At 41.2% G+C, this 13,682-nt stretch overlaps 1 protein-coding gene across 1 annotated transcript in view; it reads right to left on the minus strand.

The window, feature by feature from the left end:
* The window catches only part of MYO1H (myosin IH), a 101,937-nt gene that overhangs the window by 35,531 nt on the left and 52,724 nt on the right, over window positions 1-13,682 (minus strand). Inside the window, exon 2 of the mRNA XM_045523062.2 lies at window positions 927-1,088. Coding sequence (XP_045379018.1) covers window positions 927-1,088 — 162 coding nt within the window. The remainder of the gene's footprint in view (window positions 1-926; window positions 1,089-13,682) is intronic.

The raw sequence follows: 13,682 nt of genomic DNA on the forward strand, positions 1-13,682 counted from the left end.
GTACACCAAAAATTGACACAACATTGTAAACAGACTATACTTCAATTAAAAAAAAAATATATATATATAGAAAAAAAGAATAAAGACAGGAAAAAATTTAAAAATGAAAACAAACAAACAAAAAAACAAACTGGGGTGATAAATGGAGAACCTAATGTTAAACATGACCACCGGAAGCAACAAGACCAACCTGGGCAGAGTTCTGGTAAAGGGCTGCAATCTTGACCCTTGAAGAATTCTGGGATGTGGTGCACATCTCTTATTTTTGCCTGCCTGCCATCAAGTCCGCCTTCTTCCAACAGATTCCTCTGAGGAAACTTCTCTAGCTCCCAGACCATATCAAGTGGTCAGGGGGCACTGGCCACACCCTTCACCTCCAGAAGGGGGCTGGGGAATACTCTGGCCAATCAGAATATTCCTCGTTCCTACCTATGGGGATTGGTTCAGAGACAGGCACATGACCCAAGACGGGCCAATCAGAGCCAGCCAAGGTCCGGTCTCCAGGAGGACTCTCTCCCCACCCAGTAGCAGCTCTAAGAGGATAACACACCAGCCTGGTTCTGCTGGCTGCCATCTTGCCACCATGAGGAGAGGCTGCCCCAGAAGGAAACGGATACAAAAGAAAGCAGAGGGACGGGAAAGAGTCCTTAAGACAGCATCCGAGACCCTAGATCTATTTCTGGCCCCTAAAGTTAACATAGGTCAGTGCAGTGACTCTTGGGGCTTAGGCCGACTTAAGTTGGGTCTGTCCCTGGCAGTCACAAAGGTCTTAATAAAAAGGATCACAGTGTCCTGACAGTGGTCCCTCGACACCTCCCTTTCAAGGTTAGTTTAATGAGAGTGACACTGTTCACGATCACCAAGGCTGACGACAAGATGGGAACCACCACTCTAAAAAAAAACAGCTGAGAAATGGGTTACGTTACATAGATGAGGTTCTCGCTGAAACGCTTGCGAAGATTGTCCAGAAAAGCAGATTCGCTGGTGTAGGCATCCAGCAGCACAAAATCCTGCACCCCCACCTTGTCCCGGGCGGTCAGCGCGCCTTCCATGTGCAGACGAATTTGCTTCCGCCTCACTTCTTCTTTCTACAGGAAACAGAACATTCCTCAGCAACTCAGTTATTCTGTAATTTTTATTGCTCGTCTAATAGGGAACTAGCAGGATCCTGAACCCTGGGGGATAGCAGAGTGGAGATTGAACTATGCGCTCTTCATTAAGCATTTGTGATCTGGTTAGGGCTACAAGGAATGATGGTAAAAGCAATAACAATATTAACAGCAGCTGCTGCCGGGAACTGAGCATTTACTGTGTTGGGCACTACACTAAATGTTGTCATGTATTATCTCTGTCCGTCCTTATTCTGACCCTACGGAGTGCTGTTATGATGCCCATTCTACAGGTGAGAAAATTGAGGACACACAGGTTGTAAAATGTGTCTAAGACCTGCTAAAAGACATAGCCAGGATAGATTGCCTGGTCCCACAGCCCACTTTCCTGACCATCACATACTCACTGAATGTTAGTTGTCTAAAGGTGCCATATAATTCCCAGGTGAGTGATGACAAGTTTGGTCAGAGAGAGTTTCTTGTTACAGAGGGGTATTGCAAGGAAGGGCAAACTTGGAGGCTCTCCTCCCAAAGGCTGGGCTTCAGACCTCCTTGGAGGAGGTTGGTTGCAGCCCACGGGATGGTGGAGAATCTTGCTGGGATACTAGGACCGGAGCTGGTCCATGATCATCAGGCAGCAGGACAGATGAGCAAAGGGAGTCAGATCACCGCTGGGAGGGAGAGCTGGTGCTGCCCTGTCTGAATTGGGAGGGCCACAGGAAACAGCTCTGCAGGGTGCAGGTATGTGGAGGCTGGAGGGTGTGCGGAGGGACTGCGGAACTACTGTGAGTAGGAAGGCCTGGGGTGGGTGATGTCTGTGTTGGGAAGACTGTGCCAAGGTGGTCACCAGGCCAGGGCAGCAAAGTGCCCAGGGGACTCTGTGCTCTGGGGACACAGTTAGTGTATGTCCCACCCACGTCCCACCGTGCAGCTGAATGCAGCTGAAAGGCAAGGACATGCAAAACAGCAAAAGGAGCCAAGAAGAGAAAATTTCTGCAATTGCAGTGTCCTTCCAGTGCCGTCTACTGACAAAGGTGAACATCAAGCCCACTTCAAGGAGAAATGGACTCCTTAAGGAGCCCACCTCATTATCCCAGAGCACGTACTGAAGGGTGAATTCGGACCTGAGAGACAGTGACTGGACACCTGGCACTTACGGCTATCCAAAGGTCCTAGAATAGCCAAAAATACCTTGAAAAAGAAAAAGCAGGAGGACTCACACTTCTTTAAGTGATCAAGACTGCATATTGGCCTCTCACTCCCTCGCCTTCCAAGACCGCGCTTTGTCTACAGAGAGTGTATCTACCTTTACTTTAAGCTGAGCACTCAACCCCCACACCACATGGCCTTTCTCTTGCCTTGTGAAACAGCCTGTACTCTGTCTATGGAGTATGTTTCTCTCTGAATAAACTGACCTTTAGTTAAAAACAAAAAAGAAAGAAAGAAAGAAAAAAAAAAAAAAGACTATATCAACTGATTTTTGCCAAAGGTACCAAAACAATTTGGTGCAGAAAAGGTCAACCAATGGTATACAAGCAACTAGATGTCTATAAAGAAAAATTGCATTTCAACACCTACCTCACACTGCATACATTATATATGTATGTGTATATATATAATGTACAACACAGTATAATGTATTATAATACATAAAATATATACTTATATATGTGTATATAAGTATATATAGTTAATATATATTATTTTGTGATAGATTTTAGACCTAAATATAAATGTAAACTCGATAAAGCTACTAGGAGAAAACAGAGTGGGGTATCTTCACATCCAGAGAAAAGTAAAAATTTTCTTAGGACTCAGGAAGAAATAACTGTAAGAGGAAAAAAAAAAAAAGGAAATTAGACATCATCAAATATAAATCTTCTCATCAGAAGACACTGTCAAAGAAATGAATTGGCAAGCCACAGACTGGCAAAAATTGTTCATGGGCTATATACCTGCAAAGAATTTGTATCTAGAATAAAAGACTTCCACAGCTTAGTTATAAAAAGTCACACCCAACAGATTTTGGGCAAAAGACTTGAATGGATGCTTCACAAAGGAAGGGAGACAGTCAATAAGCACATAGGGAAGTGCTTAATATCACTAGTCATTAGAGAAATGCAAACCAGATCCTCAGTGAAAGATGCTACCAGAAGAGCTCAAATGAAAGAGATTGACATCATCGAATGTTCTCGAGGATGTGCAGACAGAACTCTCATACATTGCTGGCAGGAAGGTAAAATGGGAGAATCACTGGGGGAAGGTCTGGCAGGGTCTAATGAAGTTAACCACGCCTCTGGCCTCTGATCCAGCAACTCCATTCCTAAGTGTTTACATAAGAGCGATGTAGACATATGTCTACAAAGAGACTTGAACATGAAGTTTAAATCAAGTTTATTCATGATGGCCCCAAACTGGAAACAATCCAAATTCCCAGCAACTGGAGAATGGATGTGGAACATCTATACAATAGAAGGGGTACAGCAATAAAAGAGAAATGACAGGTGTGCACAATGACACACATGACTCACAGACATTAGGCTGAGCAAAAGGACTCAGACACAAAAGACTGCATGCGGTATGATTCCATCTATATGAAATTCTAGGACAAGCAAAACTAATCTACAGTGAAAATCACAATTGTTGCCTGGTGATGGGGGGACTGCCTGGCTGAAGACGTTTTTGGAGTGATGGCAACACTCCCTAACTTGATGGGGCTGTGAGTTACGTGGGTGTATCTATTTGTCAAGATAAATTGTTACAACGTTGTGCATTTTGATGCATGTTAATTGTTTAATAAGAACCATTAAAAATAATCAATGGGGAGGGGCTGGAGAATGGGTGGAGGTGAGAATGACAAAATGTTAATAACTGCTGAAGCTGGGTGATGGGTACAGGAGGGATTTATTATACTGTTCTCTTTACTTTGTGTATATTTACAATTTTCCATAATGAGGTTTTAAAAAGCAGAATGACCACCAGGTGTCTCCCTACACTAGCCAAATGGAGCTAGAATGAGTAATCACGTGCTAAGGATGAAACGATGCATTTAGATCAAACAATATTTAGTAATTCCAAATATTTCCATTTTAAAAGTGTGTGTGTTTTTTTGTTTTTGTTTTTTTTGTATGAGAGAGACAGTATAGCATAGTGATTCAGTGCAAGGACTTGGAGCAGGAGTCTGTCTGGGTTCAAATTCCATCTCTGTCACTTCCTGGTGGTAGAACTTTGGGAAAGTCTCAACCTCTCCAAGTCCCTTTCTCTGTTTCATGTCTGTAAAACGGAACCATTATTGTACCTACTTCATAGGGTTGTTGCTTTGAGCAGAACCATGGAAAGCTCTTGGAACAGTGCCAGACACCATGTCAGCTCTGTGAGTACTTGCTTCTGTCTTCATTAGTGTTAATAACATGATTATTAGAAACAAGACCGCAAAAAAAAAAAAAAAAAAAAATCTGCTGATGAATCGTCAACAAGCCCATATTATATTGGGGTTGGGTTGGAGTCAAGTAATGTCTGGAGCTACACCCATAAATATTATTGCAGTCGGATCTTTTTGGAGGGAGGGTGAAGAGAGTCACAAAGTTTCTTTCTTTCCAGTACCTGGAAAATCCAAGAAAATCAACCAAAAATCATACGCAAATTCAGGCCAAATATGAAGTTAATAATCAGAAATCAATAGCTTTAATGTAACCAAATAATTATTAGGTAGAAGATGTAATGGAAGCAGAAACTCTACTTAAAATACCACAAAAAGAGATGAAATAAAATAATAATCTTAACAAATGTGCCAGATCTATATAAAGATAATTTTAACATGCCCTTGAAGAACATAAAAAATTTGAACAAATGGAAAGACACACTATGTTCTTGAATAGGAAGATTTAATATGATAAAAATAGCTATTCAACTAAATTCACCTATAAATTAAATAAAATCTTATTTAAAATACTGCATAATTTTGGGAGCATTAAATAATCTGAGTCTAAAGTTCTCTTGGGAAATAAGAATATCCAGGATATTTCTGAAACAAAAGGATTAATGAGAAGGTATCAGCCTTAGCAGATATTAAAACATAAAGCTACATTAATTCAATGGTATATGAATAGACAAGCAAGTCAATGTAACTGAATAGAAAAGCCAGAGCTTATCCCATAAATATGGGGGAATTTATTAAATGATTAAGGTGGCATTTCAAATTCATGGTAAAAAATGACTTAATCCATACATGATATTATACAACTGTGAAAACTCAGAGATCTGCTCATCTAAGGATAAATTTTACTGTATGAAAATTATGGCTTTATTAACTTAACTTTCAAAATTAGTGGGGGGATACTGGATGGGTTCCTAAAAAAATAAGTTGGACACCTACCCTATACTTTACAGCAAAACAAATTCCAGTCAGATGAAAGATTCAAACATTAGAAAATAAAATTTTAAAAAAATACTAGAAGAAAATATAGGTGAAGGAAGGAATGCTTTTCTAAGTATGATACAAAACTCAGAAGCTATAGAAGATTGATTAATTCCACTACATAGAAAAATTTCTGCCTAGGAAAAATATCATAAGCAGAGTCAAAAGATAAAAATAATTTTTGGAAAAAAATATTTACTACTCACATCTCAGACAAATGACTCATCTTAATATATAAAGAGCTTCTATAAATCAATAAAACATGTTCTTTGATGCTGTGATTTCATTTTATAGATATCCTATTATATATGATCTCACATAGACAAAATCCAAATATTCAGCCAAAGGGAAGGGGGTAAATTAAATTATGGTACATGCAGTACAATGGAACACTGTTGAGGTACATAATTTTCTGAATAGACTGCTAACATTTTTAAGAAAAAACAATACATGCATATACATACATGGGTGTTAGCTCATATTATACATGCTTATAAATTCATGACATCTCCTTGAAATGATGCCCAAGAAATTGGCAACACTGGTTGCTTCTGGAAAAGGAAGCTTAATTTTCACTATACAGTTCTTTGTGCCTTTAAAATTTTGTACCTTGTATTTGTATTACCTAAACTAGGGGAGACCGACCTGAACTGGTCAAGAGAGAATCTAGCCTGGGAATCTGGATGAGAGAGCCTATGAGGCTTAATTCATTTTGTCACGGAGAAGTGAATCGCATGGTTATAGAAACAGTACTGCTGGCCATGCTAGCCCACTTACACGCAAAGACATAACTGGCAGTCCAGGGATAGAAAGAAAAACATACAGACACCAACTCTCTGATAACTTCCTGGCTCCCATTAGACCGTGGTACGCATGCGCATGAGACAAAGAGACAGACAATCTCTTTCAAGAATTAATACCTGTCCAATTCAGCAGTCCCACTCCTGCAGGAACCTTAATTCAAAAAAGATACATGCACCCCAATGTTCATAGCCACTGTTTATAACAGCCAAGACATGGAAGCAAACTAAATGTCCATCGACAGATGACTGGATAAAGAAGATGTGGTATATATGTACAATGGAATACTACTCAGCCATTAAAAAATAAAAATGCCATTTTCAGGATGGACCTGGAGATTGTCACTCAAGTGAAGTAAGCCAGAAAGAGAAAAAAAATACCATATGATATCACTTATATGTGGAATCTAAAAAAAGGAAAAAGACAAACATATTTATAAACCAGAAACAGACTCACAGACATAGAAAACGAACTTATGGTTACTGGAGGTGTGGGGTTGGGAAGGGATAAATTGGGAGTCTGACATTTGCAGATACTAATATATATAAAATAGATAAACAAATTCATACTGTACAGCACAGGGAACTCTATTCAATATCTTATAGTAACTTATGGTGAAAAAGAATATGAAGATGAATATATGTGTGTTCATGTGTGACTGAAGCACTGTGCTGTACACCAGAAATTGACACAACACTGTAAACTGACTATACTTCAATAAAAAAAAATCTATATATAAAAAGAATTAATACCTGTCCAATTTTAAAACATCAAATGGTCCAAAAAGAAATCAAATAAAAGCAAAAGCCTTTCTCATTTCTTTAAACCTCAGTCCCTCTGGCCAAACATTTCCTATTGTTTAGTGCGCATCCTTTCTGAAAATGTATTGCATTTGAGTTTTGTATTTATATAGACAGAACCACATAATACATGGCACACAGCATCTTCCTTTTAAAAATATATATATATATATATCTCCTGGATATCTTTTTTATATCAGCAAGAATGACCTTATTCTTTTTAATGACTCCATAGATCTATCTCACTGTTTATGACCTTCAGTTATCCTCTGACAAGCACTGCATTCTTTCTACATGTCAGGTCCTTTTCTAGGCACTTTGCTTGGGGTGCATTAGTGAACAAGCCAGAAAAACATACCTGCCCCTGAGCAGCTAGCGTTCTTACAGATGGACACAGGTTATTTTTAGTTTTTAGGGTCACAAACCATTTGTCCCGGGCATCCTCCCATTCGAAACTTGGGCTCTTTTTAGAGGGTCCTGGTGGGTGCCTTTGGCCATGGAGGAACTGCTGGATCCAAAGACAGCTTGGAGAGCCAGCTTAGGAACAGTGCATCAAAAAGATCACTCCAAGTTCCCCTCTAACAAACTGGGTGTGAAAATGCAATTTCCCCCCAAATCTCTCCAGTCCTGGTATTATGGGCCTTTTAAATTGTCACCAGTCACATAGCTGGAGACAGAACATTTCATGAACTCCAACCAAGAGGGAGCATCTTTTTGCATATTAATCGGACTTTTTATGTCCATAAGTTTTTGGGGCTTTTGTATTTCTTTTTGTATGATCTGCCCAATCATATATTTCCTTAGATTCTAACATAAAATTTACTTTTGTCTTTTATTTGAACAACTTCTTTGTGATGTTAGGACATTAACCCTTTGCCATGTGCTGTAAATATTTTTCCCTGTTTGCCATTTGTCTTTTGACTTTGCTTATGGAATTTTTCCTGCAGAGAAATATCTGATCGACTATGAAAAAATGCATTTTTTTCTTTTTAGTATCTAGGGCTCATGCTATTTACCTCTTCTTGGATCCCTTTGAGTTTCTTTTGACTCTATAACAAAATTAATTCACTTGTCTGAACTTTTATTCCTTGCAACTGATTAGTAGAATCCTCTGGTTCTTCCTTTATAACATGAGATCACAGTACGTCTTTAACAGATTTGTTGTGAGGATTTGAGGCAATTATAGATATTGCACAAAATAAAAAACAGTCCCCTCCCCAAGAAGTAGTAGGTAAAATAACGATGGCTGCAGTAATCATAATGAGAAATAACGAAGTTCCCATAAGGGGTCGAGCTGGGATTCACTCCAAACTCCTTCTTTCTCTACTCAATTTGGCCTCTCGTGTAGGAAATGCAAGTGTTTTTCTGTAACTATTTCAATGCTCCAACACTACTTCATCCCTTTGAACTAGATGCTTCCTCTTTGTGAAACTAGCCTGATTTAAAAAAAAAAAAAAGCTGTTATTTTTGTTTGTAAATGCTTAATGGGTGATTCAAAAACCAGTCATGAAAATCCAAATAGTGATTGATTCTCTTAGTGGGTATGAAGGGAGTTGAGTGAAGGAGGCACATGAGGGGTGTCTGGGGTAACTGTTAGTGGATGGTGAGACCGCTATATTAGGAAGCCCACCGAAGTGTGAGTCCTTGCCGCTGGCTGTGAAAGAATTTGCAGCAGAGGCAGAGGGACCAGGTGAAAAGCTGCCCTATGGCTCGGAAGAGGGAAAGGCAAGAAAGTGCTCGAGCAGGGAGCCGTCAGCCAGGATGGCCGGTGGAGACATCTGCAGCTCCCGGTTGGGCCACGTGGACTTCCACTGGGAGCTTCTTCCATTATGTCTTTCCTCCGGGTGTGCTGGAGCCAATCGCCTTTTCTTCCGTCCTTGTATGGGCTTTTCCAGTTGTTGTCGTGGCAACCGCCAACTGTCGTGGTGCTGGCTGGGTGCGCCATTTAGCATGCCAATACATTATAATGACCGTATAATGAGGCTCAAGGTCTGCTAGGTGTCAAAACTGCCGCCACACTGGGCCAGCTTGGTACTCACCAGCTCTTGTTACTTCTCTTTGCCTCCCGAGATGTAGAGAAGAGTGGTTTCTATTCAAGGGAGGGGCAGGGGGATGAGCTTGGGGGCAACAGCCTTGGTAACAAAAAAGGAAAGTTGCTTTTAATCAGAATGGACTCGTGGACTCAGTTTCCCCCCAAAACCATCTCTGAAGATTCTGCTTAGCCATGAAAGTTCTCAAGGGGAATGGGGAAGTAATTTCAGTTAGTCCTTGGGATAGGCGGTCAGAGGCATTGCTATCCCCCGACTGAGTGTTTTGTAATAATTCACCGAGGCATATTATGCACTTTTCAGTAGCTGGGTGAGATCCCACAATAAAAAGCCTTTTTCAAACCTCACGTCTTAGTTCCGTTGTGTTTCCTCTCAAGGCAAAGAATGTAGACAAGCAGGGCCTGTGAGGAACTCCACATTTGCCTTTCATTTATTCTCTATAAAAATGTCGCTGGGAAAACCAACTCACTGAGAAGTCTTGTTTCACCTGGAACATCACTGAGACTTGTGGAGACCAGGTCAAAAGGATAAACCAAGAGAGAGAGACCTGGGAGATGGAAGTTATGTTCACACATTGGAAAGGAGATTAGTGCTCTGTTGTACCTTTTAAGAGTGGTGACTTTTGCATCTGTTTCTCCTCAAACACAGAATCCAGTGGCTGCGTCTCACGTCTAAAGCTTAAAAACCACCAAGGATTTCAGGCAGAGACCTACTTCTATCGACATCTTTAATTCACAGGTGAGAAATGCTCATCTGGTGTTTTTCTTAGTACAAAACTTCAACCTGATGAATCCCACGGGGACTTTTTCCCCCCTGGATGTGTGTAGATAAGAGAGAGACTTTTTCCAGAGAACAAACACATTACCCTCTACAGGGCAGATGACCAAAGAGTTTAGGAAATTCTACCTTCCAGAAAAATTTCACTCACGAGCATCAGAACCCCACAGCTCTCCTGTCTCCAGCTCTCGCACATTAGTATTATTAGCAAACCCCCCGGGAAAGAGAGAGAAGACCCTTGTGATGGTGGTTGTCTTATTGGCAACAAAACAGTATTGAAGCTCTGAAACTGACATCCCCACACCAATTCAAGCAGCACAGAGACTCCCATGAGTTTGGCCATAAACCGATTAGAGCTGGCGCACGGACCCAAGGATCTCAATGCTTAGACACTGAATAGCCACTCAGATCCCAACAGTTTCCCCAGTGAAACCCACTGGGAAATTCTCAATGAGTTCACAGCAAGGTGACATTTGAAATTCCCTGCAGTATATTTATCTACACGCATCCAGGGTGGGGGGGAAGTTTAGTTCAGCTCAGAGATAACGTGCCAGCCACCCATTCCTGGGATCTCTTGCTTGTTTCTAAGAAATAGGCTCCGAGAGTCTCGTAAAGGCTGACCATCCGGCTGCCCGAGCAGGACAGAGGTCAGGGGTTGGGGGGGAGCCGCAACACTTTCCCAAATCAAAAGGGGGGAAAGCAAGTGAGAAAATCTCCCGAGTTCAAACATTCCTTTAAAGCCCGCAACTTTAAATACTAAATATGTTTCATGGCTGCCATCTTGAAAAGCAGTAGTTTGCCAAAGGCGGCCTTTGATTCCCATTTGGGATGGAAACGCTTGCGGATAATCCATTGAAAGAGGTCCGGCACAAAGGCCTTTTCGCAACAATCATGGTGCTCGTGAAGGACAACATTTTTGTGCGCCAAATAAAACATTTTAATGCCCTACAATCCATTACACATATAGTCCTCCATTTCCTTTCAGTAATTATTCATTAGAAAACATTTAACGTCACTGTGGATTTCACACTGGGCAGTCTGGACACAAAGAACAAGAGATGGCCCATTTAGAAGGGGCTGGGGTCTTCTTTTCTAATCTGAGAAACTCCAAGGAGGTGGGGCCTGCAGGACACAACAGGCCGGCTAAATTGTGCGGTTAACGGTCAAAGCCCCCCTGCCTACTTTGACACTCATTTAAAGATGACAGGGAACAAAAGAGATTTGTTCTGTGCAACCCTTTCGGGTTACGCAGTCCACATCGGGCTCCGCACATGAAACCCGCCCGATATTTTATTCCACCTGCCAGCTCCCTCCCGCCTCCATCGACTCTCTCCTCTGCTACTTTGCTTGTTCCCACTTTAACACAAAGAGACAGGTAAAGAATATCGTTAAAAGCGGTCCATTCAGCATGTCAGCTTTCATAATACAATTGCCTGTCAGGTTCCCTATGAGCTATGAGGCACTCAAACGTCTGGGTTCAGGCCAGAAATCCGGCCCGCAGTTCTGTTAGTTAGTGGGGCTCCCCAGTCACCTCCCACCCTCCCGTAGTGAAGGGCCATCTCCCAGGCACGGACACCGAAAACCATCTTGAATAACAACAGTCTGAAACATTTGCTACATCAGTGAGAAACCACAGGCCAACTCCCGATGGGCTGTGTGTGTATTTCTTTAATGTCTATACCTTTAAAAATGTAACTCAAATTTCCAACCTGAAGACCTAGGAGCCTGTTTGTAGGAAAAGCTGGAAATACGTATAACCATTTTTTTTTTTTCAAAAGTCCTCAACAGAATAAAATAACGTCAGAGGGTCCTTCCCTAAAGTGGTGGGGAAAATCCAGTCTTGAAAGCCTGGCCAGATTAAGATGTAGCTAATCATACAGGAATACGTGCAAATCTAAAACACCCCTGGTGTCATTTCTCCTTTGCAAACTGCATGAAGAATACCGCCTAGAGATGCTTCTAGAATACACCGATGAGAAACCAGTCAGCACAGAGAGGCCTGGCTTTCTTAGATTCTCAGAAATGACTCATGTCACTGTATGGTTATTTTTACAGCAATCCTGCTATCCGCACGTTACATTTACTTCTGATTATCATCCTGATGTGTTACAGACACGGCCGCTGTTCACAGAGTCAGAAAGCAAGAGCACGCTAGATAAACATTAGCGCATACTTAAGGAGAAGGCAAAATTCCTCATGAAGCCAGTCACAGAGGCCCCGTCAGTGGTCAATGAAATGCTGAAGACAAAACAGACTGGATGCTCTATGTCAGAATACAGCGACCTACGGCCAGAGGGCCGAATCCAGACAGCTGCTTGATTTTGCCGCAAGCAAAAAACCAATTTTTTAAAAGACATGAGAAAATCATATGAAATTCAAAGGTCAGTGTCCATAAATATTTATTTATGGTCACGATTATTGTGTATGCCTTTCTGCGCGTGCTTCTGTGCTATGACAGAGAGTTGAGGAACTGCAACAGACACTGTATGGAACGCACAAGCTAAAATAGTGACTATCTGGCCCTTTTATAAAAAATGTTTGCTGGGGGGAGGGTATAGCTCAGCGGTAGGGCGCATGCTTAGCATGCACAAGGTCCTGGGTTCAATCCCCAGGACCCCTGTTAAAAATAAACAAACCTAATTACCCCCCCACCCCTAAACAACAACAAATGTTGGCCAATCCCTGCTCTATATCCTGTTTGGCACACATTTCTCTCTTCCTTAGGAATCAGACTTCTGAATCAAAGGGTTATGTAAAAACTTCACGCACCAAGAGAAGCAAAGTGGAACTGCAAATATAACCCTTTCCAAATAAATGTGTCATCGTTTAGGATCCATCCCTCAAACGTGGAGCAGGGTTACTTCCACATCAAGGTCTTCTTTATATCCAGCATTATTAGATGTTGAAAAATAAGGTGGCTGTGAGAACTCTAGAGGAGACATTATCTTTCCAGAGCACTGTTGCTGCTTTGTTCGCCGACACAAACCAAAAAATCAACCATGCAGACAGCAGGTAGCAGTTTCCCGCACAGAACTTAATGAGCGTTTGCTCCGTGCAGACGAACGTGGATGTGCTGAACTCCCTGAAGGTGCCGTCCCCAAGTCTGAATGACACTACTTAGTGGCAGCTAAAATTGAAACCAAACGTACATCCAGAAAGAAAGCACGGTCTGCTATTTTGATTCAAGAGGGTCTCAGCTGCAGAGACGACAAGGATCAAACTTGAGTGATAAGAACATTATCATATTGCAAGTTTTTACGCATCTGATTTGCTCAACGGCTGAAATGATGGACCATCTCTTCAAGGAACGACAAGAAGACTGTTAGCTTCTGATTATGCAAATGCCGCCTCTTAATCACCCATGAATGTGCATAATTATGAATATCAGTAAACAGAATAATGCTTCTAAATTACCTTACAGATTAGATGGTCTCCTAGTAAGAATGAGAACAGTTCACGGAGTCTTAATTGCCCCATAGGGAGTTGCAGGCAGGGAAAGAAATGGCCACGTAACAGCATATATTTTTCAGCATAAAGTAGAGGACTGAAAAATATCAAACACTCTCACTACTTCCCAACAATAAGGGAGTAAATTAAATCAATAAATATTAGAAGAAAGACCTTTGGAAGTTTACAGTAGGTTTTTTTTTCCTTCATACACTTTTTTTTTTAAATTGCGGTATAATTGACAGAGAACATTATATTATTTTCAGGTGTAAAATATAATAAT

The sequence above is a fragment of the Camelus bactrianus genome, chromosome 32 (genome assembly GCF_048773025.1).
Source record: "Camelus bactrianus isolate YW-2024 breed Bactrian camel chromosome 32, ASM4877302v1, whole genome shotgun sequence".
Classification (NCBI taxonomy): domain Eukaryota; kingdom Metazoa; phylum Chordata; class Mammalia; order Artiodactyla; family Camelidae; genus Camelus; species Camelus bactrianus.